This window comes from Pipra filicauda, unplaced genomic scaffold (assembly GCF_003945595.2).
Source record: "Pipra filicauda isolate LSUMZ 115617 unplaced genomic scaffold, ASM394559v2 scaffold509_size397805_pilon, whole genome shotgun sequence".
NCBI classification, from domain to species: Eukaryota; Metazoa; Chordata; class Aves; order Passeriformes; family Pipridae; genus Pipra; species Pipra filicauda.
Genome location: NW_024104653.1, coordinates 97,845 through 123,779, shown reverse-complemented (window position 1 = coordinate 123,779; position 25,935 = coordinate 97,845). Strand labels below are relative to the sequence as shown.

The following is a 25,935-nucleotide window of genomic DNA, read 5'->3' as shown; positions in this document are numbered from 1 at the left end:
GGTGTAAATCAAACTAAGCAAACAAAGGAGTACAAGGAGAACTCAGGCTGAGATCACAGCTGAGAGAGAAGAAGAAAAAAGGCTGGAAGCAACAACAGCCATAGAGGCTTTTAGACAGACATATTTCCTTCAAATTGGCCTGTATTTCCACGTGTTGATGAAAAGCCTGTTGAAAGGTAGCAGCAATCAATGTACCTAACAAGGGAAGTTTCTGGAAGTTTCTCACAAGTTGGTTGCAGTGTTCAGGATTACTTATCTGTTCCTGACTGGTGCAAACATGTGTCACCTCAAGAGTGGAACACTGCACCGTATGTTTTAAGTCCTGTGAAGTACCTATGCCTACAAAAGCAGTCTCGCTTTTGTACGAAGTAACAGCACACAAGGTCTTGTTAAAAACAGATTTCAGTTCAGCTTATTCTTCAGTTACTTTATAAAGCCCAAAGTGGTTTTTCTCATTGTTCTTTATAGCCTTCCCAGATCTTCCAGCCACAAACACATCATTGAATTAAGCCACACATAAACAATCATGATTTACGTCAACTTTTCATTCAATGGAAAGCACATGAAAGAACTACTTTCCTTCTGTGTAACTTGCCTGCAAGGGCTGGAGTATGTCTTTCCAAATTCCTAGTGGTAACCCCAGGCAGTTGTCAAAGCTCGTTCCATATTCGGCATTTTGAGAAATTCCTATGAGTTTATTCCATTACAGAATCATTCAGTCACCACTTGGCACCTCTCTGTACCAGATGACGAGTGAAAGAACTTTATGACCTTTGAAAAAGGCAGACCCTTAACCGTGCTTGATGTCAACCTCTTGTCAGACTGCAAGATGTATCTATGGCAGTTGCCATACAAACTTGTATGACACCCAAAGCTTGTTATACGGTTCCTTGTCTGACAATAAGTGAATGGAGCTACAATTCTGCTTGCTATTCTACAACTGTTACTGATAAAGGGTCACCATCTCAATGACAAGAAAACCTGAGCCAAGATGGTTAATAGCTGAATCAACAAAAACAGTCATATGAAACCAGTTAAAAAAAACCTTGCTGCAGTACACAGAAATAAATAAAACACCACTCCTTCTGCTTTTTAAAATCAGGGTTGTTCTCAGGCAGGAACATGCAGTACACTTGTCTCTCTGGCAGCATGCCCTGTACCAGAAGTAACTCAATTTCTCCAAAATCCCCTCCTCCCATCTAAGAGCTGGCAAGGAACAAACACAGTATGGATTGCTGAATCTGAGGACTGGCTGATAGGCCTCCATGCCCACTGTGATTCAGAGACCTGCAGCAGCCACTCTAAGATTAGCAGACCATTCTCTAAGAACACATTTTTGGGATCTCTTCTTCTGACAGGGCCCACTGGTGCAAACCAGCTCAAATCACTGTCATTTGCAGGAGTGCCCAACAGTCTCAGCTCAGATGGGGCACACCCTGACTTGATAACCCCCAACATCTCACACCTATAAAGGCACCGGGATGTTTAGCCGGCACTGCACTCACCACCTGCTGCCCCAGGCATACCTCCATGCTGATCCTATAGCACTAATAAATGTCAAATACTGGCCATCTTTGATTAGCATTTGTTGAAAAAATAAGCTCCTTGTCATTGTGCTTACACCTGTAGTATCTGCTGCTCTTCATGCTGCACTGAAGAAGCACCTCTTGAGATCTATTGTTCAGCAGACTTGCCTCGTTCTTTGGCATGTGTCCATAAGAATTACCACTTGGTGGATGAACACTTGCATCCTTCAAAAACTGAAAAAGGCAATCAAGTATATTAATCAACATCTCGTATTTCAAGCACTGCACTAGACCACAGCCCTTCAACAGCCCTTGCCTTCCCCTTTCAGCAGTGCAAGTCTTGGATCTAGGAGACTAGGACTGACTGATGGGATCATGTAACATAAACTACATAGTGCTTTACAGCTGGCATCACTGGCAGCGAATCCCAAAACCACAGATGAGACCATCTGCTAGACCAAGTATCAGGTCCTCCTGATACTTGCTTTTCAGCACCATCCACCTACCCACACTCTAGGGTTTCACAATTATTAAGAGAACGGGCAATGTGACATTGTCGGAGACTTTAAACTCCCAATATACCTTACCAGTCAACAGTCAAATTAGGGTAAATTCGGCACAGGGACTTTTCCTAGGAGACATTTCTCGCCTACGGGTGAAGAAATTCACATGTCCACTTGCTGCAGTCTGTATGAAAACACTGATTATTATACTATGATTACATGAGCATTTGGAAGGCTATTGCAGACTGCTGTGGGAGAATCACATATGGCACAATAAATTAGAGTCTGTCGTCATGCTTACTATATTCTCAACAACCTATTTTTCCAGTGAGAACCATAATTTTCCAGGATACATCAAATTTCAGAATCAGATTTTCAATTCGCATGACAGGTAATGCCATGTGCAACCTGTTATTTCGGTAATATTGTCTTACCCAAACAACCAAGAAGCACATGCATACTTCCACTATGCCCAAGTCATAAAAGGTTAATGAGAAGGACACATTTGGCTGGCTGGGTGGATGCTGGAAGAGCTTTCCACTGAGCATCAGCATGTAGCTGCCACTGTCAGAGATCTGGGGCAGCCTGGCATAGCAGGGCACAGACAGGGAATCACACTGAAGCAGTAACTGGAATTACATGTGTTTGTATAGGCTGCTTTGGCCTTCTTAACCTTGAAGCAACATTACTTAGTGTGATAGTCCATTTCCCAGAACAATGATCTGAACCTGGATCACCTGCACAAATACAGCAGGATGTGTCCGGGGGCTCCTCTCCTCTAGCCTTCTAAGAGCTCCATGGTGGTCCACCACTGGCTTTCAATTTAAAAACTGCCAGAATGAAACTACCCTGGAGGCCAACAAACAAAAGCGCTTCTCTGTCCAGACCCCTGTTCAGCCAGCATGCAGCTCCAGCTGTATTGTGTGGGGTGGTGCATGACGTGACAGCAAGCGCAATTGTCTGAGACAAGACTCCACAGGTGAGGTCAGAAGGCCCGCTGAGATACTCCTGAGGGGCTATGTTCATCAGAAAAGATGAAACAGCCTGGTGTGGATCCCGAAGCAAACTCTTCTTCTACACCCAGCTTTCCTCAACAGCACTGCAGTTGGTTTGCTCCAAACCAGAGTGGGCTCATGTGTGTTCAGTGGAGACAATCATGGTCCCACAAACAAATGAGCAATGGAACCAAACTGGTTCCATGGAACCATACACTTGCTCATGCAGGTGCAAGAAACCACATACGAGATCAGCATCAGCAGAGAACAGAGAAGACTGGCCTGCTTCCCACAGGGACAGGAGCAAACTTGGAGAGACTTATGGGCAGCACAGATCTAAGTGTGATCAGTCTCAAATAAGTATTCATTACAATAATCATCATTATACAGATTCACTAGAATCTCCTTATTGAGTTACAAAGATGAAAGCAAACCTTGTCCTTGCTAAGTAAAATAAGGTGTGGGAACTTTGTCTAACAGCGAATGGGCACCACAGCAGCACAGCACCTGGATAAGCTGCCACACTCCCCATGCACAGGGGGAAGAACACACTCTTTAACAGTCAGCCTAACATGTTAAAGAATTAAACTCTACCTATTAGCATAATTCTAATTGCTACCAAGACCACAATTTGCATGCCAAAAAGATGCTCAGAATTGATGACTTCCTCAATCATTCTCTCACTTTGGTCTTCATTATTTCCTGGTGTCATTCAGCATTTAGAGTCAAAGAAACCTCAAAAAAACCTCTGAAGTAAATTTGGACAGTAAATAGAGGTCAGTGCACATGTCTTTCAGTTCCCAAACTGCATCAAAATGCAAAGAGAATGTTTGATCATGGGTTAGGATGGACTCTGAACTCAGTGACAGTCTAGGGAAAAAGGGAGCACTAACTGTTATAACACGGAGAATAAACCAATTTAAACTGTTTTCTGAAACTTAGTTCGGCTTTTGACCTCTGTTATCACATATACCAAATACCAAGAGGTTGTACAGCATGTGACACAATGCAGAATTACAATGGAGCCCTTGCTCAAGGTCTTTCAAATTTTGTAAGTTTGCAGTACTTCTGAAAATTATCCAATCTTATGCTCTTGTGGGCCTTTGAAAATACTTCACTTAAAAGCTACAAACTGATTTTGAAAGTTTATGTTTTCAAAGAAGAAGGAAAATATAGTCATTAAAAAATAAACCATGAAAATATGCTCAGTACTCAGTGTTCGGTAGAAAGTATCCTTAAAAGGAGTTAACTAAATGTAGATAAGCCTGTACTCTGTGCGTCTAAGAAATAAAGTTTATTTTCCCAAGTAAAAGCAATAGGAGAATTTCAGAGTATTTTGACACAGTATCAATCTGTGGCCTCAGATTTTTGGATGTAAATTGTAAATTTGAGTGAAAAAATATCTACCTTGTTATAAAGCCGTACTTATACAGATACGTAATTTTTCACTGTCATAACAGAAATCCAAACAGAATCTTGTTAACAGCACATACCTGTATATAGCATTGCCTAATCTTGTAAAATTTGGCTGAAGAGTTTCCAGTTTACAAGTTTACAAGCAGTAAATCATTATGATCAAATGGAAACTATAAACCAAAGTAGACTTACTGTAGGAATGTGCATAAAAACAATCTTACTAATTTTGTAATCAAAGGAACAGAAGACTGGAAAGCCAAGTTAGCTTTAAAAATCTGTATTATAATTACAGCAATTATGTAACTGTAACTTTGTATAAACACCAGGAATCACATTTACTCAGAAACTTCATCAGAAACACACAAAACAGAACTAGGCAAAAAGAACAAAAGGTAACTGCACATCAGTTGTTTACTTAGTCTATGACCAGAAGGATGCAAGTGGCAAGGAAAGGCACTTAAGTTTTATTAGGTGGGGAAGTTGAATTGGTTACATTCTGGAAAATGAAAGAAACATTCTCCTTTATCCTGTCAAGGAAAGGATCAGCAAGAGTCTGACGTTGCCCAGCGAAATGTTTCCACTGCATCAACTGTGACATGGAGAGTGGTTTCTTTGAATTAGGCTTCCCATGGTTCTGTCCAAGCTGGCAACTTCTAGATACAGAAGGCTTTTCTGAGGAAGTATCTGAAAAAAATGATGCAGTAGATTAATCGGAGAAAAATAAGACAGAAAATTTCAGTCTGAATCAATAAGCCAGTTGGTGATAACAAATGAGAGAAAATAGAACAGCATATATAATCCTTCTGTGTCAATGAAACCCAAACATATGTATTCACAGTAAGAGGGGGAAGGCTGTTTCTTGCTCAGTGATTGAGTTTATCAAAATCACCATATGCTAGCATAAAGACAAATCCTTTTACACATGGATGGGACAGGAAATATCTTTTCTGGCAATTTCCTTTCCTCTATCTTCCTTAATTCCGTGACATTTGGGCTGCTCCCATTCTTTAAGTAAACCTGAATCTAGATGTATGGTGCAGCAGAATTCACACTAGCTTCAATTGCTTCCCAGAGGAATCGTTCCAGACAGCTAAGAATAGTTTATGTAGCTCTTTCATTGACTCAGCACACTAGATCTGTATACTCTGTACATCCAGATTATGCCAAGTTGTTCAATATACACAATACTATATATCACAGTAGGGAAGAGAAATTGCTGTGAAGCACAAAGAGATGAATTCACTTTCAACAAAGGATCCTAAAGCCCCAAACAGTACCCGGTCATTGCAGGACATGTCACAGATTGATGGCTTTATGATTCATCTGATGCATAGGAAAATGAACAAATTATTTTGGATGGGAAAAATTGCATCACTGCTGTTACTGGTTTAAAACCTGTTACCAAGTATTTTCATAGCAGTGTTATGTGCTCCTTAGGAAAGACCAGGGATGTAAGTAGCATGACTCAGAGTATTCCTGAATTTTTTAAAGTTTTGAAGAGTCCATAAAGACTCATACACACAAGACTTTTCGTTTGACTGACACATGATGCACATTTCAAGTAGACTTGAAATATATTCTTTTACTGGCCAGAAGAAAATTTAGAACAGATGCATTTAGAGATTCTGCATTCTTAACTCCTTAAATTATAATATGATGAGGTAAAACAATAGGCTTACAGTTTTGTAGCTGATCTGAAGGCCAGCAGAATAGCAAGCAACACATCTGCATGATCCATACACAGGTAATTTTCTCCTTTCAAGGCTCCTGTAGTTTCCTAAAGATGGTCCTAGTGTGAATGGACCACAGGAGCTTGGTCAAGAATATCCAGTCTTATTGGTGTATATCTAATGGAGATCATTATGAAAAGCTCATATATTGTGAAGCCTGTATTATATTGTTTGGAATCATACTTGCTAAAAATGGATGAGACAAATCAGTGAGAGTTCTTGGCTTTTCTGTGCACAGATGTTCCCTGATGCAGTAATTTGACAGCTTTCTGTTCTTAGGAAAGGCAGAGATCAACTAGTGATAGCTGCATGCTGGTGTGATCAAACTGAAGACCATGACTCCAAGCAATTTCACTAGGGAAACGATGAGCCAGCTTGTCATCTGCTCTTTAGAAAATTAACCTTCCCCTCACTCTATCATTACCACCACTTAAGTCTAAGAATGGCCTTCAGGCTATTCCTTGATTAACTGCCAAAAGTTTCTGTTCACTGGGACCAGGATATAACTACCCTCGAGGAAGTCCCAGTTACAGAATCCAAGAGACTAGTGCTGTGGCTGAATTGATGGAACCAAGACGTGTTCAAATCATAAGATAAGAAGTCAAGAGTGTTAAGACAGTTGCAAAGTGCTAAATAAAATTACACGCATCAGTGTTCATCACAGCAACAACACAAAATTTCTCAGGATTTCTGCAGTCCAGAAGCCGTACCTGCCTCACTGAGCGCCGCTGAGAAAATCTGGCTAACATTTAACATGAAAGGTGCCTTTCCCACACAGATCCTGTAATAGTACCTAAGTGGAGGCTGGTATATTTTAGAACACCACTTACTCACGCAAAACCAGAAGGTCTAATTTTTCAGTCATTAAAGAAAGATACAAAGATGATTTAATCAGCATGTGGAGCAAAAATAAAGGAGAAAATCAAATTCTTATGGCTACAGAAGCCCTGTGCTTTCACTAGCCAAGTCCTCCCTGTTCTGGGTAGAATGAGATGAGAAAGAAACAGAATTCTAGCCTATTACCTGAGAACATGCAAATCATCAAGCAAAATAGTCCCATATTGGGTCCACATTACTTCATTTCTTGCCCATGTCTATTGAGAACACACGCTCTTGTACCCATTTCTTGAGTCCTTTTTATTGAGGTATTAGTGTGCATTTAGAAGATATCAGTATTGGTACCTCACTATCACACCTGTAAATAGTGTACAGGGATATTTCATGCCCAAAGCAAATATATCAGAGCAATAGACACTCTTTTCTTTAAGAAACTAGATGAACTATGAAAATTAAAATGGATAAGATGCAAACACACCTTATGACAATTTATTTTTTCTTAATCCTTCTCCTAACTTAAACCTATATATCTGTATGCAGCAAGGTATGAAACCAATTTTGATATGCCAAAAGAACGGGAGACAGGTTCCTACAGAAAGGATAGAGGCAAATATTTGCAACCTGACTTTACAACTGCCAGGGAGTCTTCCAGCATTTCTCAAATAACTATTTTAATCATCCTGCCTCAGCTTTAGTTAACAGCTCAGAAATGAAGGCTTATATACAGTGAGCTCGTGCAGATCTTCATCTGGTATAGCTACCCTCAGATAACCTGCTTTTTAACTAGCCCTTACCAGCTACTCATTACTGTCCTTGAATATTTAGAAACAGAACACCATATTGTGTCATTTGATTGTAAGGAATCATTAGTTAAGCTGGACATAGCTAATTCAAATTAAGAGGCATAATAAATGAACTGGTTGTTACTGCGAGGAATTAATCTTTTCTCCTCTTAGTTTTGTCAAGGGCTCCTACAGATTAGATAAATCAGCCAATATCTGAAAGACCCTATAATGAACTTCACTATTTAAATCCTATTTTACTGAGCATCAAGGTTTTCTCCAGAGATAGACTGTATATTTGGAATGGATTCCTCAGCAATGGCCAGAGATAAAGAAAAACAAACTCACTCTGATGGTCAATCTTTCCCATACAGTCACAGTCACACTCAAGCAAATCATGAGTTACACAACTGGAATCTTCATGAAGAGTAAAGAGATTTTTAAGCTCCTCAGTGGAAAAATGGATGTGTTCAGATGTCTTGGAAAGGTCTACAACTGCCCCAGAAAGGTCTTGTTTGCTAATCTGTCTTTGATAAATCTTTTCTTCTATTGAGCCTGTATTGAAAAGAAAAATGAAAAATACATAAATTGGGATAATTTTTGACCAGGATTTGCAAAGAAGAAGTCAAACCCATTTCTTGAAAACAGTATACATAGAAAATGCTAAACCACTATATTCAGTTATTTAAGCAAAAGCAAAGCAAAGGCAAATAAACCAATGTGATGTCTCCATTTTAACTGAATTCAGAACAAATAATATGTTTTTAAAGATCGAGTGATTTCCAAAAACACTCTCTCCCTTTCTTTTATGGACAAAATTTCAACAGCTGTCTCACTCAAGAGTAAGTTTGAGCACCATCTCTGACCTGTGGTTAGCAGCCTGTAGATATGTACAGTATGTTTCTGGCCATCTCGCCACACTCTAGCCATAGCCTGAAGAAGCAAAAAGATGAAGGGCATTAACAGCTTACTTCACAATGATATTTCAACTAAAATTTGTAGCCTCCACTGATTGAATTACCAGTTCCACTCCCTTGTCCAAAAAGATGTTGTCCAAATAAAGCATTCCTCAATAACTGACTGTTTTTGTGAGTTTTCTGGTATTAACTATAAACAGTTTTGAAAATCTAATTTACTTTCTGCCATATATGCTCCCCTTTCTCCCTGTACACTATAGTAGGAAAGTGGGGGTTTCAACTCTTTCCTGCCAGAAATCCTCTCTTCGTATTTGTTTTCCAAGCACTAACAACCATTTAATATTTCAGGAATACTCCTTGTTCTCCCACATCTCCAAAATGTTTTTTTGCCACAATACATCTTTAAAAGTGACTTTTCCATTTCTTTTAAAAATATAAAAATGGTGGTTTGTATGCCCTTTATTTCTTCAACAAACAAAACGTAAAACTGAGTACTACTATATGATTTTTTTCAGAATAGTATGGGTTACACCTACATACTGGGTCCAGGTACCCACAATATGGTTTGCAGACTCTGGCAACCTGTAGCAATTTTGTCTGATCTAGCAGACTGTTTCAAGCAACAAGACAAGTGACCACATGAGGGTACTAATTCACCCTTGGAAGAGGAACAGGGCCAAGAATCAGAGCTTATTTCAGGTACTAAGCACACAGCATTGCTCCACAATAAAAAGTTTCTTACTGAGTTCATAAAAAGATTTTTTTAATTGTTATTGTTAAGAACTATTTTAACTGAATACTCTTATGCCAACTAAATAATCCCTTGAGGCGAACAGTGCCTTTACAAGAATAGCACAGCACTGGCTTTGTTTTCTTTCTTTTGGCATCATAACCATGGGATTTTCTCATTCTTGTAATTCTGATCAGAATCTCTCCCTTTTTCTCAGGGATTGCAAATCAACAGCAACATTTCCTATGCAATCTAATCCTGTTTTCCTTTTCTTTTTAGAAACATAGCAACTCTCCAGTTAAAAAGATGTCAGGAGACAAAGAGGATACATGATTCACTCCTCCAAAGAAATCAGAATTTAATAGCTTTATTTTTTACTGCAAGAGGCATTCCAATGATCCCAATATATACAATATGCCAGAGAAATATTTCTTTTTTTCTTCTCAGAAAGAGCTTTCCCTAAGTATTGTACTTGTCCAGACGCAATGTGACAACTGGGGAGCAATAAGACATGTAAAGACAGGCAATTCAAAATCAATCAAGAATTCATTTGATGCCCATCCCAAACCACACATATAGTTTTTATCACACCTGAATATCCGTAGCTGGATTCCAGTCGATATCATATAGGATCAAATGAGATGCTCCAACCAGATTCAGTCCTACTCCACCAGCCTTTGAACTCAGCAAAAAGATAAAAGCTGGACTGAATTTACTATTAAAAGTATCAACAATTTGTTGTCTCTGGGAGACAGGAGTATTTCCATCAAGTCTGGTATAAGAGTATCCATAGCGTTTGCACGTCTCTTGTAACACGTTTAATGTCTGAGTGTAATTGGATACCAGTACGACTCTGTCAAACAGTAAAACAAAGTTATCATCTTACACCTTGGTAAAATTAAAGTCTGATAACAAAATTACTGAAGACATCTAAGAAAATAAAATTAAAAGTCAAGTAAAAATTACACATTAACCTGAGGTTACTTTTATTTCCTAAGAAATAAAACATTTCCTATTAACTAGAATCACACACTAGATCTGGATGTCTTATACCTACTGTCAAGCGTTTAAATGTTAAATAATTAATGTTTCCCTTTGCAACAGAATTTGGAATAATGCACAGATTGCAGGGATTCAGAACCAATCACAAAGACAGATTTTTCAAAAAATACCTCTGTTTTTACAAAAAAGCTGTTGTTAAGGCAGCATTTGCAGAGGACGTTGTAGGAACTAATAAATAATATATATCTGATTCCACTTACTGAAAAAGCTACAATGAACTCCTATAGAAAACCTCAGAAAATTCTAATAAGAAACACACTGTAAGTGGAATAGGAAAGTCAAGATTTTTTTTGACATTTTATGATTGAAAAGAACTGGGATGAAGGCTAGTGAAAGATACCATAAACAATACAGTTTATGGTAGCTTGTTGTTATTTTTTTGAAAAACAAAATAAGTCTGATCTAATGACCCAAACAATGTTGGTGTATTTTCTCTGAAATTTTGCCTAAGTAAGTTTCAAAGATCTGCAAATCTAACATTTCTATCCTCCCAGATATTGAGGATGATTCTACTAAGTTGACAAATATCTTCTGAATTTAAGCCATAAATAAAGTAATAGGGACAGTTAGGGCATTTTCTACCAGATCTTGTTCAGAGGTCTTTTGTAATCCAAACTAGGTGTAACAAATTTCATTATTTTTAAAAATAATTTTGATTAAAAACAAGTTCTGAAGAATTAGACAAATAATTTCATGAAAAAACAGAAATAGTAAGATTTTTAAAATGTTTTAGAATATTTTTATTATTACACTTTACAACTGAATTACATCCAAGACTTGTTTGTAAAGACTTTGCAAGATTCACTATTTTTTTCTCAATCAACACCACATTCACACCTTTGCTTTCCCTCAAAAACAGAATATAAACTTCAGAAGAGGACCAGAATTGAGTCTGTATATTGCAAAAACTATTTAGTACCCACGAGAGCAGAGACATAAAAGAAAAAGGAACAAAAGAAAGCACTGAATTAAATCAACAAAATTTAAAGGTGTAAAATAATGCCTCAACAACAGCTGTAACTCAGCATCTCCTACAGTACTGCTACAGGGAGATGTGCTTTTTATTGATACCCCTGTTTTTTCTGACCTACAAGAAATAAAGCTAGTACTTTAGATATTTAGGTGTTGCTGGTCTCAATGGATTCTAGGTATATCAACTCCAACAACAGGCTCATCTTTCTGATTCGTAAAAAGAGAATATCTTCATACTGCATTACATCACTGTCAAGAGATCTCCTGTTACTTCCCACTAGTGAATTACAACATGTCCTATTTAAACATCAATTGAAAGAAAAGCTAAACACTTTTGGAACAGCTGGACTTTAAGACATGAGTCTATAAAAAATTATCATGTGACACCAGGTCATGTGAAATTTCCACAATCAGCAACTGGACAGAAATTAATCATGTGCATCCTATTACTCCATGATAAACAGAGGTTTTCCTACATGCCAGTGGCATACCACAGGGGAAATAAGCAGTTCCAGTCTCATCTGTTGAGACTGGTTGCCCTGAACAGAAAAGGCAGCAAGCACTGAGCAGCTAAGTATGATTAAAATAACTTATAATCTAATAATGAAAATATTTTAGTGCAATGTAATAGATTGATACATCTCCTCAAAGAGATACAAAGCATTGGAAACTCTCTGCAAGCAAAGCTAATATACTACAAGGTGTGGTGGGGAAAAAAGGTGTTTTTTCCCCCTGGAGTTAAAAAATGGTAACCCCCGAGGAGGTGGTGTCCCTTGGGGTTGAGCCAATCAGCGCTCCTGCAAAATATAAACATATCACAACCAGACCGGAAAAGAAGGTTGATGAGGTTGTTGTTGGAGAGTGGCCATGTTCTGAGGCCACGAGGAGAGAGGGGCCCAGAGCCTCACTGGGGGCTGGGGGCTGCAGGAACTTGGAACAGTGTAAGACTGGGCCAAGTATCTGTAGCTAGAAAGCTGGGAATTTTTCTCCACTGTGAGTGGGCAGCTGGAGCAGCGGCAGAGACAGCAGTGAATGGAGGCTATGCCTGAAAGCCAAGAGATAAAGGAGAAGCAGCAGAGACGGCATGCAGCAACGCAGAGAGAACTTCTGCAAGGGGGGAGAGAGAGAGAGAGAGAGAGAGAGAGAAAGAGAGAGAGAGAGAGCAACAGAGCAGAACTAAGCTCTACAGAGTTTTGGCATAAGAACTGAACCAATTCCCCCCAAGCCCCCTCTGAGACCTCCTAGAGAGGAGGGGTGGTGGACTCCTACTGGATGGAAGTCCTAAAATGCAGTATGCACCAGGGAGAGAGAAGCTAAGAAGCTCAGGCATCCCGGAGCTGGACTGGGACGGCCAGACAGAATGCAGAGGGGGTGACCTTGCCCCCCCCCTGCTGCTGCTGCCAAGCTGGCAGCAGCTGAGACAGAGCACAGGAGCTCTGATAGAATGGTTGAGGCAAAGACTTTCAACTGAAAGCTGCCCGAGACGTTCTGACTCAGGAGTAAAACCCCTGAGGAAAAGGGACTGTCACGAAGACCCCCTGCACTTCGTGATATGACGTGATGACGCGAGCCTGTCCCTGCTACACAGCCCAGGGGAGAGAGAGAGACCTTCGACTGGAGTCGAAGGGCTGAGAAGGGGTGAGAGGACACCCCCCTTGTGTGTAATAGAAGGAGATCCAGCTACAACAGTTCAGCTACAGCTGCTGCATGGAAGAAGAGAGGCTGCTGCTCTGAGAGTGGAAAGGATCTTCCTTTTCCCTTCTGGGCTTTTATTGGAGGGAGAAGAGATCTGATCCATTGTAAATACTGCTTTATCATAGGAGAGGTAATTAAGATTATGTATATGATGTATTATAATATTTATTTGTGTAGTTATTGTAATATAATTCCCTTTCCCCCATACTGAGTCTTGTGTTGTGTCTGGAAAACCCATCTCACACTGGGGTGAGATGTGGGAGGGGGGCTTGGACTCAGGAATTGGATTTTAAGGGTCTCAAACTACGACACGAGCTGTAGCAAATTATCTTACTTGCTGGAATTTGGTGTGAAAAATACAAGTATTTCTATCTGGAAAAAATACGAAGAGCATCTTTGAAAATTATGTCAGCTGCAAGTCCTAGTTAAACAAGAAAGAGCCAGGACTACAATACCTAAATACATTTGGCACCTCTGCAAATACCTGCAATGCCTTTATTTTGAATGTTATGCCCCCACGCATTTGAAAAGCAAATCAATATTCAGAAGGTCACTCCCATTACCTCCCTTCCAACTTTCTTTCACACTTGCCTTTCAGAGGAGTTGAGCTCACGGATTGCAGCTAACAACTTCACCAGCACCTGCAATTTTCCTGAATCAGTTTCAGAGAAAGTGTCTGGAGTATAATCTTGTGGGAAGACATCTATTACACCTTCGTAGAGGCTGGACTCATCGTGTTCCTCAGACATAGGATCACAGCTTTTTTCCTATTGAAAATAAAAGGATTACAGTTCCGTACCCCCTCTAACATATTTTTTTTTAAACTTTGCTATATTTTTATTACAACAACAAAGGAGGCATCAAAAGCTGCCACAAAATAGTGTATCATGTGATCATGACAACCTCTCAACACTGGATTGAAAGCAAAGTTTTAAAATACTGTGAGTGTTCATTTTGGTTTACACCTTCTAATCTAAGACACTGTTTGCAGCTGAGTAGACAGTTGAAATATTTAAAACTGAAAAATGTATAAAACTTCTCTATTTAAACAACCACACAAATATATATTCACAGAAAAAAAACATATCTAAACCTTGGGAGTGAGGAGGAAATCAATACACTGTTTATTCTTTCTAAATCCCATAATATTTTCCATGAACTTCCTACTTATTCACTCTGTTTAGGAAAATGCTGTCATTAAGATTCAGTTATAAAACTGGAAATGAAGAAAAGTTAGCAAGTAAAACCAGTAAAATAGAAGAAATACAGGTAATATCTTGCTATACTTAGAAAATCAATGTTTCACAGGGAGGAAAAAGCCAGACTAAACGTCAAAACCACAATGGCAATAAATGACTTGCACATACAGTCCTTCCTATCCCTGTATTTTCTGAAGGCTTATGCTTTTGCATATGAAAAATTTCTAATGCTTATACTATGAAGTAAAGGCAGTGAACTTTACCTGGCAGTGCTGAAAATTACAGGGAGGTCTGTGCTGTGGATATTCCTACAAAGTCATGAAGTATGTCATTTAGGAGAGATTTACATTTCCACACACCTTACTTGGAATTCAACTAGTGGCCATAGAAGTTACTATTACCAAGTTCTAATTATCATATTATTTACCTACAGGAATGAGAACATTTCTATAGAAATAACAAGGTCTACAGCATGACAGGATCCCAGGAGAAGTGGAAATGGAGACATCCAATCTTGAGCCTGCAGCTCCCAGTGTCACTGAGCTTGAGAAAGCGAAATTATCATGTAGAGAGGGAGGATTCAGAGGAATCAGCAGACAAAGTACATACAGTAATCTCTAGTGTCCTTCATAAAATTCACATTTACAGGTATTTTTTGTAAATATTCAAAGACAAGATTAAGAAGGAAAATACCTGGGAAAAAAATACCATAAGGTAATAGGAAACTGATGAGATACCTTCCCTGAGTACATTCAGATTTCCTAACATTTGTTTGTGAAAGCAGACTTCCTAAAGCAAGTTGTAGGTGAGAGTATGGAAATGACCTTAAGTGACATGTACATTGACCATAACATAGTTTTAGTAACCTTTGTCTGCTGAAATGGCTAATTGCAGGCACCCACCCCTATGCAAATAGATACCTTTATAGCTTTAAGCAGAAGACATGGATGATTGCAAAGTTTTTTCAATGCTCCTATACATATTAGGTGAGGACTGTTTTCTAGCCTGCCTTGTAAACAGGATGTAATAACTTGAGAACTAAGCAGTTTTCGATACAATTCCAGCTGCAGTGCTGTTGGTCGGCAGAAGATTATGCTCTCCTTTTTGGGGGGCAGAAATTTGTTAATAACCTCCTGTGTTCGCCTTAGAATAAAGAGTCCAGTGAGGCGTGTCAGTTCTGCTGCTCTTTTTTCTCCTAATTCCTTTTCCTCCTAAAAGAACAAACCACAAAATTAATTATAATCTTGTATTTCATCAGAATGACGTTCTGTATTATTTTAATTAGGTATTTAAATAAAGTTTTAAAAGTATGATACCACTTTCTGACATGGGACTGTAATGACCAATTCTTCTCCAATTAGTATCACTGCATTAGCTTAGTTCTACATCAGGTTTCTAAAGTCTTTAAAAAAGGAAGATAATGTCCCAGATGACATCCAAGGCTTGAATTATATTCTAGAATTTCTCAAGGTGCAATAAAATCATGGAGATTTTGCAGTGCTGTGGAAAAACTAAGCATTAATGAAGTATTGTCACATGGCAATGCACATGGCATTTTGGGGAATGCAAGTGCTGGAAGAACAATTGTTGCCTGCAAATTATTAGGCAGCTGAAAGGAGGTGATCTCAACATGCATGTACTCCTTCTGCTTCCTTTGGAGAACAAGTGAATTTACTTCAAATAGAAAGGTGAAAAGCTTCTGCTACTATTAGTATTCCTGTGTTTCACTTTATTCCATAGAAAGGAAATTTCACTTTGCTGTCTATGAGTTTTCTTCTGCATTTTTTCAACGAAGTACCTTTGTTGCTGAAGGTTCTCTAGATCTGACAATTGGTTCCTCATATATCTTCCTATATGTGGATAAAGAACCGAGTATTCCTGGATTAACAAACTCTATTAAAGCATAAAATTCTTGCAAGTCATTTTGGATTGGAGTACCTTGAAAGAAAAAAAAAATAATTTTGCATTCAATAATTTTTTCTTGAAACCGATGAAAGTACAACCATTGAATGCAGGGTTTAGTGTTGACAATGCATCTTGAAAATAGACGTTTTGTTTCAATGGGAATTACTCAGAGTCCTGAACTGATCTAAGACTTTATCATGAATAACAAGATACTGTCCTCCTAACTAAACAGACTGCACATCTAATTTTCTGACAAAGGAATTTAAAAAGTGAAGTTCTAAATCAATTTTGTTAAATAACTACAAAGGAAAACAATAAGCATATGCAAACAGAGTCCTGCTTTCCTTATAGAAGTTCCCAGGCTCCTTGCTTGCCCCTGGACACTGACAAATTTTGACTTTATTTAAAAAACATTGGAAATAACCTGTATTTACTGCACTTAATTTAATTTACTGGTTTTTTCTGCATTTAATACCCGTTGTCAAAATTCATATTGATCTCCTGCCTTTTTCCTTTACCCAACCTAGCACTATTAGCATAGCAAAATATTAAAAGTAACTATAGATACTAACCAGTAAGGATAATTCTCCTCTCACAAGACAGACTGGTCAGGGCTGTAGTTGTCTTAATAGTGCTATTTTTCAGACGATGTCCTTCATCACAGATTAGGAGGTTAAATTCTACAGCCTGAATTTGATCCAAAGATCGCAATACCATCTCATAACTGATTATCATAACTGAGTAAAGTGGAGAACCAGTGAATTCTTCTGCTTTGTGGTCCTGCAGGCATAAAGAAAAATACATCAGACAACATACATCTTTGGAGATCACTCATCATATTCCTTAAACATCCTGTATCCAGAGAAATTTTTTCTAGCATGACACAAGACATTTACTATCTCCTTCATGAGTCCGGATTATTGATTTTTTCCTTATTTGCAAAGGAGATATGGGATCTGACACAGCAATTTAGAATTTCACCACCTCATTAAAAGAAAATTTATTATTCTTTTAGGCCTTCAAATCCTCTGAGACACATTACCGTGAAGGTGAAAAGCACAGACTTCCTGCAACAGCTTCCCAGTGCTGGCGTTTGGGTAAGCTTCAAATGAATAATTAAAGCCAAGATAACAATGAGTCATAGGTAGCTCCCCGTACATTCACTTTGGGATTTCAACCTGCAAGGTGCGGTAATGTGGTCCCATAGGAAGTTGCTGCATTCTACCAAAATTCCCCTTGTAGTTTTAAATTGAATATTATATTATTAAATATTATGTTATATAAATATTATTGAACCTATTGAAAATGTTTTAGGTATCAGATTATAGAAGAGCAAAGTTCAGATTGCTCAGAGCTCAGTTGGGAGGGATTCTGTGGGAAGCTTCCATGGAGGGCAAAGGAACTCACAAGTGCTGTGAGTTTTTCAAGAACATTCTCCTGGAAGCATGAAAACAGTTCATCCCCTTTAACGATAAGGGAAGTAGGTGGAGCAAGAGACCTCCTTGGCTTAACTGCAAGCTTCTGCATCTGACTGGAAAGCCTGTCACAGGGGGAAAGTCTGAAAGAACTGGGTTTGTTCAGCCTTGAGAAAAGAAGGCTTAGAGGAGACCTTATCACCATGATCCAGTATCTAAAGGCTGGCTGTAGAGAAAATGGAAACTCCCTTTTTACCAGGAGTCACATGGAAAAAGACAAGGGGTAATGGGTACAAGTTATTCCTGAGGAGATTCCAACTGGACACAACAGGAAATTTTTTCACAATGAAAACAATCAGCCATTGGAATAATCTCCCAAAGGAAGTGGTGGGTTCCCCAGCATTGGGCACTTCGGAGATTTGGCTGGACAGGGTGCGGGGCCATCTTGTCTAGACCGTGCTTTTGCCGAGAAAGGCTGGATCAGATTACAGAATCACAGAATATTCTGAATTGGAAGGGACCCACAAAGATCATCAAGTCCAACTCTTAAGTGAATTGCCCATACAGGGATCAAACCCACAACCTTGGTGTTATCAGCACCATGCTCTAACCAACCGAGCTAATCTCAGAGATGATCCTTGAGGTCCCTTCCAACCTGGTATTCTATGATTATTCTATCATTTACTTTGTTACTAGCCCTTAACATTGATGGGTTGGCCAACAGGTAAGGGACTCAGGAAACAGAGTCCCTAACCAGCCCCAGAAAACTTGTCTGTCTACTGGTAGATTTCCAAACCTGGTACTACTGGTCACAAAATGTCTGTGAGCATCTCCTCTTTTACATACCACTCAAGCCCTTTTCCTTCAACAGACACAAAGAATTTTCATGTCTATTGAAGGAAATACACATGATGAATAAAAACTCATTGTAATGGGACAGCGAGCTTCTTCCAAAAAAGGCTTCCTAGAAATAGTTACATTTCTGTGCAGACTTGTGAATGTACTAGAGTTGTTTACTTGTCTTGCAATTATGCATAAAAATGAAAAAATCTACTCTGGGCACGTCCCTTACCTTTCAGCTTGGGTCCAGATGCCAATTTCCTGCCTGCTTCTTCCTACTTCCTAACAGTGTTCACTAACTAAGCAGGCTATGGGTGCAGCTGACAGGCTGAAGAACCTCTTTAATCATGACAGCAAATCAAGCTAGAACCTCAGAAGATATTTTTATTTCCAAACAGGATCAGTTACCAAACACAGACAACTAAATCTGGAGCCAGATGGTGTAATGCACTGTAAAAGCAGCACCACTTAATTATCACAACATTTAGAGCCTCCTAGCAGGTGAGTCAGATGAATCTATGGGACGAATCTGGCACATTAATCTCACAAAGTACCTTGAGGTGGATCAATCCCCTATATCCTGCTCACAAAGAAGCCCAGCACATGTTGAATGAAGCAAGGAATACTGAGGAGCAGGTAACAAGGGCATGCACCTATTTCCCCAGGTTTTTGGGATTGGATTTGAGCATTCCTCAGTTCCCAGTACTGTAGTTAACTGACTGTTTTCTGGCCATATTTTTACTGACATTTTTAAAAAAGGAGCAGAAAATTTCCCAACACACAAACAGAGACACAGAGAAGCCCTGTAGACAACACTCAGTGTTGTTTCTGCCCAGTATTCAGGTCCACATTGCAGCCTTGAACACAGAGGCAATGCCTCTCTAAACTTCTCTTGCAATGGTCAAGCATCAGAAGATGCCCAGAGTTCAGAAAACATTTTGTTTTCCTACGCTTTCAGGCGCTGAGGTGAGACTGCAGGAGAGTGCTGAGGCACTGGCAAACAGCCTCCAACACCCCTCCCCTACTAAATCATCAACTCTTCTGGACTGTTTGAACCTCTTAAAAAAAAAGTAGGAGAGTCCTGGCATATTGTGAGTCCCCTGCAGACAAATATAATATATTTCTGCCTGTTATAAAAACAGCAGCGGATGATGGACTAAAAATTAAAATAAATTTACAAGCTAATTTCAAGTAATTAATTCATTCTCTTAACTGGCTGCAAGATATGTCTGTATTATAGCCTCCATTTTCACAATTACCCAGAGTGACTTTACAGGTTTAAGCGAGTTGCCTGGAGCCACATATGGAGCAACTGTCAATCAGTATTACAATTCCATAATGTCCCAGACTTCCTCTTTGAATACACCTTTCTTTGCACTAGTTTAAATCCAATGTAGCTGGTGAAGAGTAAATTCAAAAATGCTGCATCATAAACAATGTAAACCTTCAATAAATTATTTCTCAAGATTTTTTGACTTAAAAAACAAATTAAAACAACCCCAGTAAAAGTGATACTCTGCAAACACAGAAAGGAATAATTCTCTCAAACACGTCTCAAATGGTGATAACATGGATTAACAAGACCTAACATCAACTTTTGTGGGGATGCCTTCATTTTAAAAGAGATGTCCTCTACATGACATTTGCATTTTAACAGAATTAAATTCTAATCACATGTTGAAAGCAGATAATGGTCTGGTGTTTTGAAAAGTCTATTACTGAGGGGTTCGGATCAGGTTGTGGTGTTTCAGCGTGAAAGTGAGGAAAACATTTCAAAACAGCTGCCAGCTCTTTAAATATATTCCTCACAGGCAAGAAGATAAAAAAACATTTGAGACAAGTTCTTCCTTTTGAGTTATACTGGAGAAGTAACAGTATGGTAATTTTTGTTTTTCCAGAGATGACAGACAGTAAATTATTTTGAAATACCTCATTATACCCCAGGCAAGTCATATTGTGTCTTCGTTTTGCATGACAATGTATTCTTGCTATTTGGGAACAAAATGTTAAAAGCTGCTGAGTGTCCTCAATCAAATGGGTCCAACAAGATGTATAAGAATATTAAAGTTATTTAGATTTAAAGAAAATGAAAGCTACTGTAATTTTGGGCCATAGTAACTGTCATCAAATTCAGGCTTTCTTCTCCCAACATTATTCAGAAAAAAATGCAAGAAAACATTCAATTATCTCCAACTATCCTTTCAGGTGAAAATGTTGCCATATTATATTTTGCCTTGTATCTGCTTCTTTTAGGAAGCAGATTTCTCATCCTAACCTATATTACATTACAGTTCCTAACAAGTCAGTTTGCTTCATTTTCACATCTTGAAACAAGCTACTAAGAAAAGCAAATGATGCTAGGTGCACCTATTACATGTAGATTGTCTTCAGTGGAAGATCAGCCATTTCAAGAGTTCAACAATAACAAGTGGAATTTAAAGAAATAATTATTGTTACAAAATTTTCTACACTCTACCAAGAAGTCAAAAAACAGGTTGAAAACTTCCATTTCATCTGAAATATTCACTCTTCCATACAGCCAAAAGGATAATGTAAGACACTAAAAGCAAATCTGGTTGATGTAAGAATTGGGTGACCTTTAGAATGAAGTACTATTTGTTTCTTCAAGCTACTAGTATGAAACTATTAGATTAAAAAATAATTTTGGAATACAAGTATCTTTATCTCTGTTGCAAGCACCGATGCAGGTACTACAAGCTCTCCACTTCCTTGGAACTCTGCAATGTTAACACCAGCAGGAACAGCTTCACTATAGCAGGGGACAGGGATCAGCATCATCCTGCTTCTTAATGAGATTTGTACTTGTCTGCATTCTTCTACAGACGAGAGATATTCACATTACCTAACAATGAGACTCTAGGCTTGGTAACTCATGAGACCTTAAACCATCCCTACAGAAATTTGATTCTTGACTGTGACAGTAAAGGGAATAACCTTCTGAAGTAACCAAAACACACAGTTGAAACAAATCAGAAGTTTTCAGTACAGAACAAAAGCAACTACCACAGAAACAGAGTAGAAAGTAGATGCTCTGGTACGTCAGGCAGGGAAGGTGGGCATTTTGATAGACAACAGAAAACTCCTTAAACTGAAGAGGCACAAGGAGGAGTGTGTCACCTTTTACATCTTCACAGGAGAAACCTGAGGAAAGATAAGACAGGTATATGCTACAGAGGCAGGTGAGCTTGACTTATGTCCTGGTTACTGACAGCTAAATGCCCATATGGACAATTCTCTGAGGAAGAAATAAAGTATTACAAATAAATATTAACAGAGAATTACTAGGTTTGGTCTCTAGCTAAAAGAAAGGGGGAAAAAAAATCACAATTCCTATACTCTGAGCCAAATATTACCGAACCTCCTTTTGGAAATAAATTATTACCTGATCAACTGTAAAGACTTTGATCCTTTCACTTCCCAACCATTTCTGAAATTCTTTTTTCCAGTTTTTTACCAGACTCCCAGGGGTGACAATTAGTGCTCGCTTTAGTACAGGTTTGCATCCATAGGCCCCTTGACGCAGAAGAGTCCAGACAAGTGCAATGCATTGCAGTGTTTTTCCTAAGCCCATTTCATCAGCAAGAATAGCTCCAAATCTGCCACTAACTCTGTAAGATATAATGAGGCAGTGGTAATATTTTAAAAGACATATCTATAATTATTTACAACCGGTTTAGGGATTTGCTTCTGTGGTTGTTTTCTGAAGTATACAGAACCTATTTATGCTTACTATGCTGTACTGGAGGGTTTCATTCAGTTATATCAGAAGACCTTAGAGTGAAAATCCTTTTCTACATTATTGCATTAGTCCTCCAAAACTAGAGTCTTAATCTACTTTTAGAATTGAAATTATTATCCAATATTTTTAAAAGCTGTGTATACCTTAAGGAATCTATGACTTGAGAAAACACTTCTGAAAACAGTCCTGTATTTTTCAACAGGTTGGCAAAAACGGCTTGTTTTTTCTAAATGTCTGAATTATAAATTACATAAATAATTATGAATTCTATGGTTTATAAATCCCAGAAAGCAGTGTTCTTCAGCATGAGTTTGATTGTATCTGTGTGTACAAGACTCGGTATTTCCAGACAGGTCATTTGGTGCACTAGCTTCTCATCACATCTGGCAAAATCATGGCAAGCATGATGAAATGTTCAGGTCATAAAAAACTTGTGCAGCCTTTATTGGGAAAAAATTACTAATATTAATTAATCGAAAAATAGCTCAAATCTCCCATTCAAATTCTCAAATTTCAAACGTGGGCATGAAAATATTACAGGTATTGAAAGCCAAAAGGATAATTTTCATCTTACCTCATTCCCATTATACATTCATACAGAAATATAACTCCTTCTTTCTGATGTGGTCGGAGACTATTTGCAATGTAAGGATCTACAACTACATCCACCACTGGTAAACCAGCCTTATTGAACGTCCACTGATGACTTGCATTTGGTCGTGGCATAACGAGAGAATCTGAAGTTCAAAGCATATGTGAGTATGGAATAAAAACATTAATTTTAGTCTGTTAGCAAAGGGTATTATGTCTGCAAAATAAAGTAATGATATAATGACTGTTCAAGATACTGTTTAATATATTGACCACTCTCAGCCAGAAAATGCATTTACAGAGTACCTAGATTGCTTTCTAAATAAAAAATCCTTTTACAAAGGTTTTCCAAATAGTTTGCATTTTTCTCAAAGGTAAAGGTGATAAACTGAGACATCTGAGGGTTTTTTTTTATGATGGGTGAAACTGCCTACCTAATAAATGTTGCACAATGACTTTGAATGCATAGGTTTAGACCAGAAGAAGTTTCAAAAGACTTCTGAATTGAAAGTTTAAGAAAAAGAACATAAACAATGACCTGCATAAAGTCTAGACACTACATTTCAAGGGGATATTCTTGTAGTTTCCCAGAAAAAACTTCTCTGCCTGAAAAACAGAGGTAAAAGGCATTGATCTGTTGAAGAAAAATAGGCAAGGATTGAGCATGAGCTGAAAAGACTGCCACAATGCATGAATAAAAGAGGTTGACAAGTTTGAAGACACACAGAGACAAAGAGAGCATGAAGTATTGGGCTACATCTGAATAGCAGTTTTGCTTGCCATAATTTTTTTACAAACTCTAACATCCTAATTCTGCTAGACAATGTCCACATTGAGTTGCTTCCATTGATGCTACACACCTTCACTGAAAAGTTGTATCGTCAGAGGACAGAATGAGAAAGCAGTTTATAGCCCCTCATAGTCTTCTGTCACTAGAGTAGATCTATATTGATAATTTATTCATGGGAGTAGGTTGGTTGAAGGCTTGTATCAGTCAGGGAGATTTTGTTTCTGACTGACATGGGGCTGAGTTCTGATGGATTACATCAAACAGCAAGTGTATATATTTAAGAGCCAGTGGTGACAAAAAGATAACTTTTCTGACAAAAATTTGGATGCAAATGGGGAATAAACAATAGACTAAAAGCTTAGAAATCATATGTGGAAGGCATAGCTTTACATCTTTGTCACTGGGCTTTGTTCTGCTGAGAACAGGGATAACTGACTTTGAAAAAGCTGCATTTTAATCAACTATAGTCATAGACTTCAACATGAAAACCTTGGACTGCTCCTGGTCTTGTAAAGTATCTCAGTAACTTCTGCAAGAGGTTATGCAATCAGGCATTAAATAATGTGATTCCTCTGTGTAACCAAATCTAATGACTTAGAGTCCAACCTACTGATGTGTTGAGGGCTCTCGAAATCTGTTGGGAGGTATTCAAATTCACCAGAAGAGAAGTCACAGCAGACAATCAGAATAAAATGTAACATTTTAACAGACTAGTGCAGAAACAGCAAAGAAGTTAATTTGTGTGTTGAATATATCGGCTTTTTTTCCAGATTTTCGGTTATAATGCTAATGCAGCATCATCTTGCAACCACAGGAAGGAACATTCTTAGATAAAACGTAATCAAGTTAAATTCAGACCAGAAGCTAGTCTTAATAAGGCTCCCCTACAAAACAGCCAACTATATCACTTATTACCACTTCATTAAGATTTCATTGTTTATTTACATAGCAGCCAGGAAGCGGCTTCAAAAAGTTCAATATTATCAATATATGAGGCAAGAAGTAGGATGGAGGTATTATAGTCAGAATGTAGAAAAAAATTGTATTTTTTTTTAAATATGCATTGCTCTTCTTAGTAACATTTTTTAAACTCAGTGTCTTTCCACCTGAAAGACAGAGCCACCAGCAGAACATAAATGGTTTATTACTGACAGACAAAAGAGTATTTCTGTTTCGATAACCAAGACCACTTCCTGAAGCTATCAATTACTTATAGGGTCCCTCTTACACAACTGCTTAACCAGCCTTTTTCTACACAATACGCTACTTCCATGGGTCTTCAGCACACGATACTTTGAGCACTATAAACCAAAACTTTTATTGCAAAATATATCGGGTTGAGTTTGAGTAGTGCAGTTACACTCGCTGGCTGTGAAGGACCAGGCACTGTCAGAAGCAATTCTCTGAATCTGGTTCAACTTCTCTATTACTGATGCTCCACTGCAATTACTATGCTGCCATGTTATGGCAGTGCTTAACTGACCCCAGTGGGAAGATGGAAATCATCTAGAACTCCCAGCATGTGTCAGATTGTTCCTCTGATCAATAACTCATTTTCCTTGGCAAAACTCTCAGAAATCACTCTAATGTGTTTCCACAGCCATCTGTAACAACTGTGAGAAACTTTATGCAGTGTAGAGAGTATTTCCCTTGTTAGAAACACACATGATAAAATCCTAACATGGTTAGACACTATTACTATATGTCAGAAATATTTCAGTAATACACCACAGAGCATGAAAATTTTGGTTACACGTTCAACATTTTTTTCTCAAAAAGCAGAGGATGTTTAAAGAAACTTAAAAATCTGCATCTTACTTGAAGCGTTTGGATCGTGGCGAGGTTTGTAGCTTTGAGAATTTTTGAGTGTATTGTCTTTACTACTGGGTTGACAGACATTTTTGAATGGTTTACAGAATGGTTTCATATTAGTTTGAGATAATGCAGTTGGGACTGTGTCATGAGTCCCTATTCCAGCCTGAAAACACCTGCCACTGCTGAAGTCATCTGCTGAAATTACACTCATCACTTCAATTTCTTTTCCTCCAACCATCAGTGTTTGACCTTCTTCAAGACTCTCCAGTTCTTTAGCTTTATATCCAGTACCTAAAAGAATATAAATATTTATGAATTAGGACAACACAGCAATTACTACCTCCTTAACACCAGTACTCATCTGCAGGAAACAAAACCAAAACTGTGGAAAGGTATTTGATTCTGAAACATTTGATTGTTACACATAAAGTCTTTCTCTCCTTAACAGAGATTGA

At 38.3% G+C, this 25,935-nt stretch overlaps 1 protein-coding gene across 2 annotated transcripts in view; it reads right to left on the bottom strand.

Moving 5' to 3' along the window:
• Positions 1-4,701: 4,701 nt before the first annotated feature.
• RAD54B (RAD54 homolog B) overlaps positions 4,702-25,935 on the bottom strand; it is a 64,997-nt gene continuing 43,763 nt past the window's right edge. For both annotated transcript variants that reach the window (XM_027737341.2, XM_027737342.2), the window contains exons 5-15: positions 25,484-25,771; positions 22,859-23,021; positions 21,928-22,153; positions 16,842-17,049; positions 16,163-16,302; positions 15,285-15,575; positions 13,757-13,932; positions 10,028-10,289; positions 8,656-8,722; positions 8,138-8,344; positions 4,702-5,124 (exon numbers count right to left, since the gene is read on the bottom strand). In XM_027737341.2, coding sequence (XP_027593142.2) covers positions 4,898-5,124; positions 8,138-8,344; positions 8,656-8,722; positions 10,028-10,289; positions 13,757-13,932; positions 15,285-15,575; positions 16,163-16,302; positions 16,842-17,049; positions 21,928-22,153; positions 22,859-23,021; positions 25,484-25,771 — 2,255 coding nt within the window. In that variant the 3' untranslated portion in view covers positions 4,702-4,897. The remainder of the gene's footprint in view (positions 5,125-8,137; positions 8,345-8,655; positions 8,723-10,027; positions 10,290-13,756; positions 13,933-15,284; positions 15,576-16,162; positions 16,303-16,841; positions 17,050-21,927; positions 22,154-22,858; positions 23,022-25,483; positions 25,772-25,935) is intronic.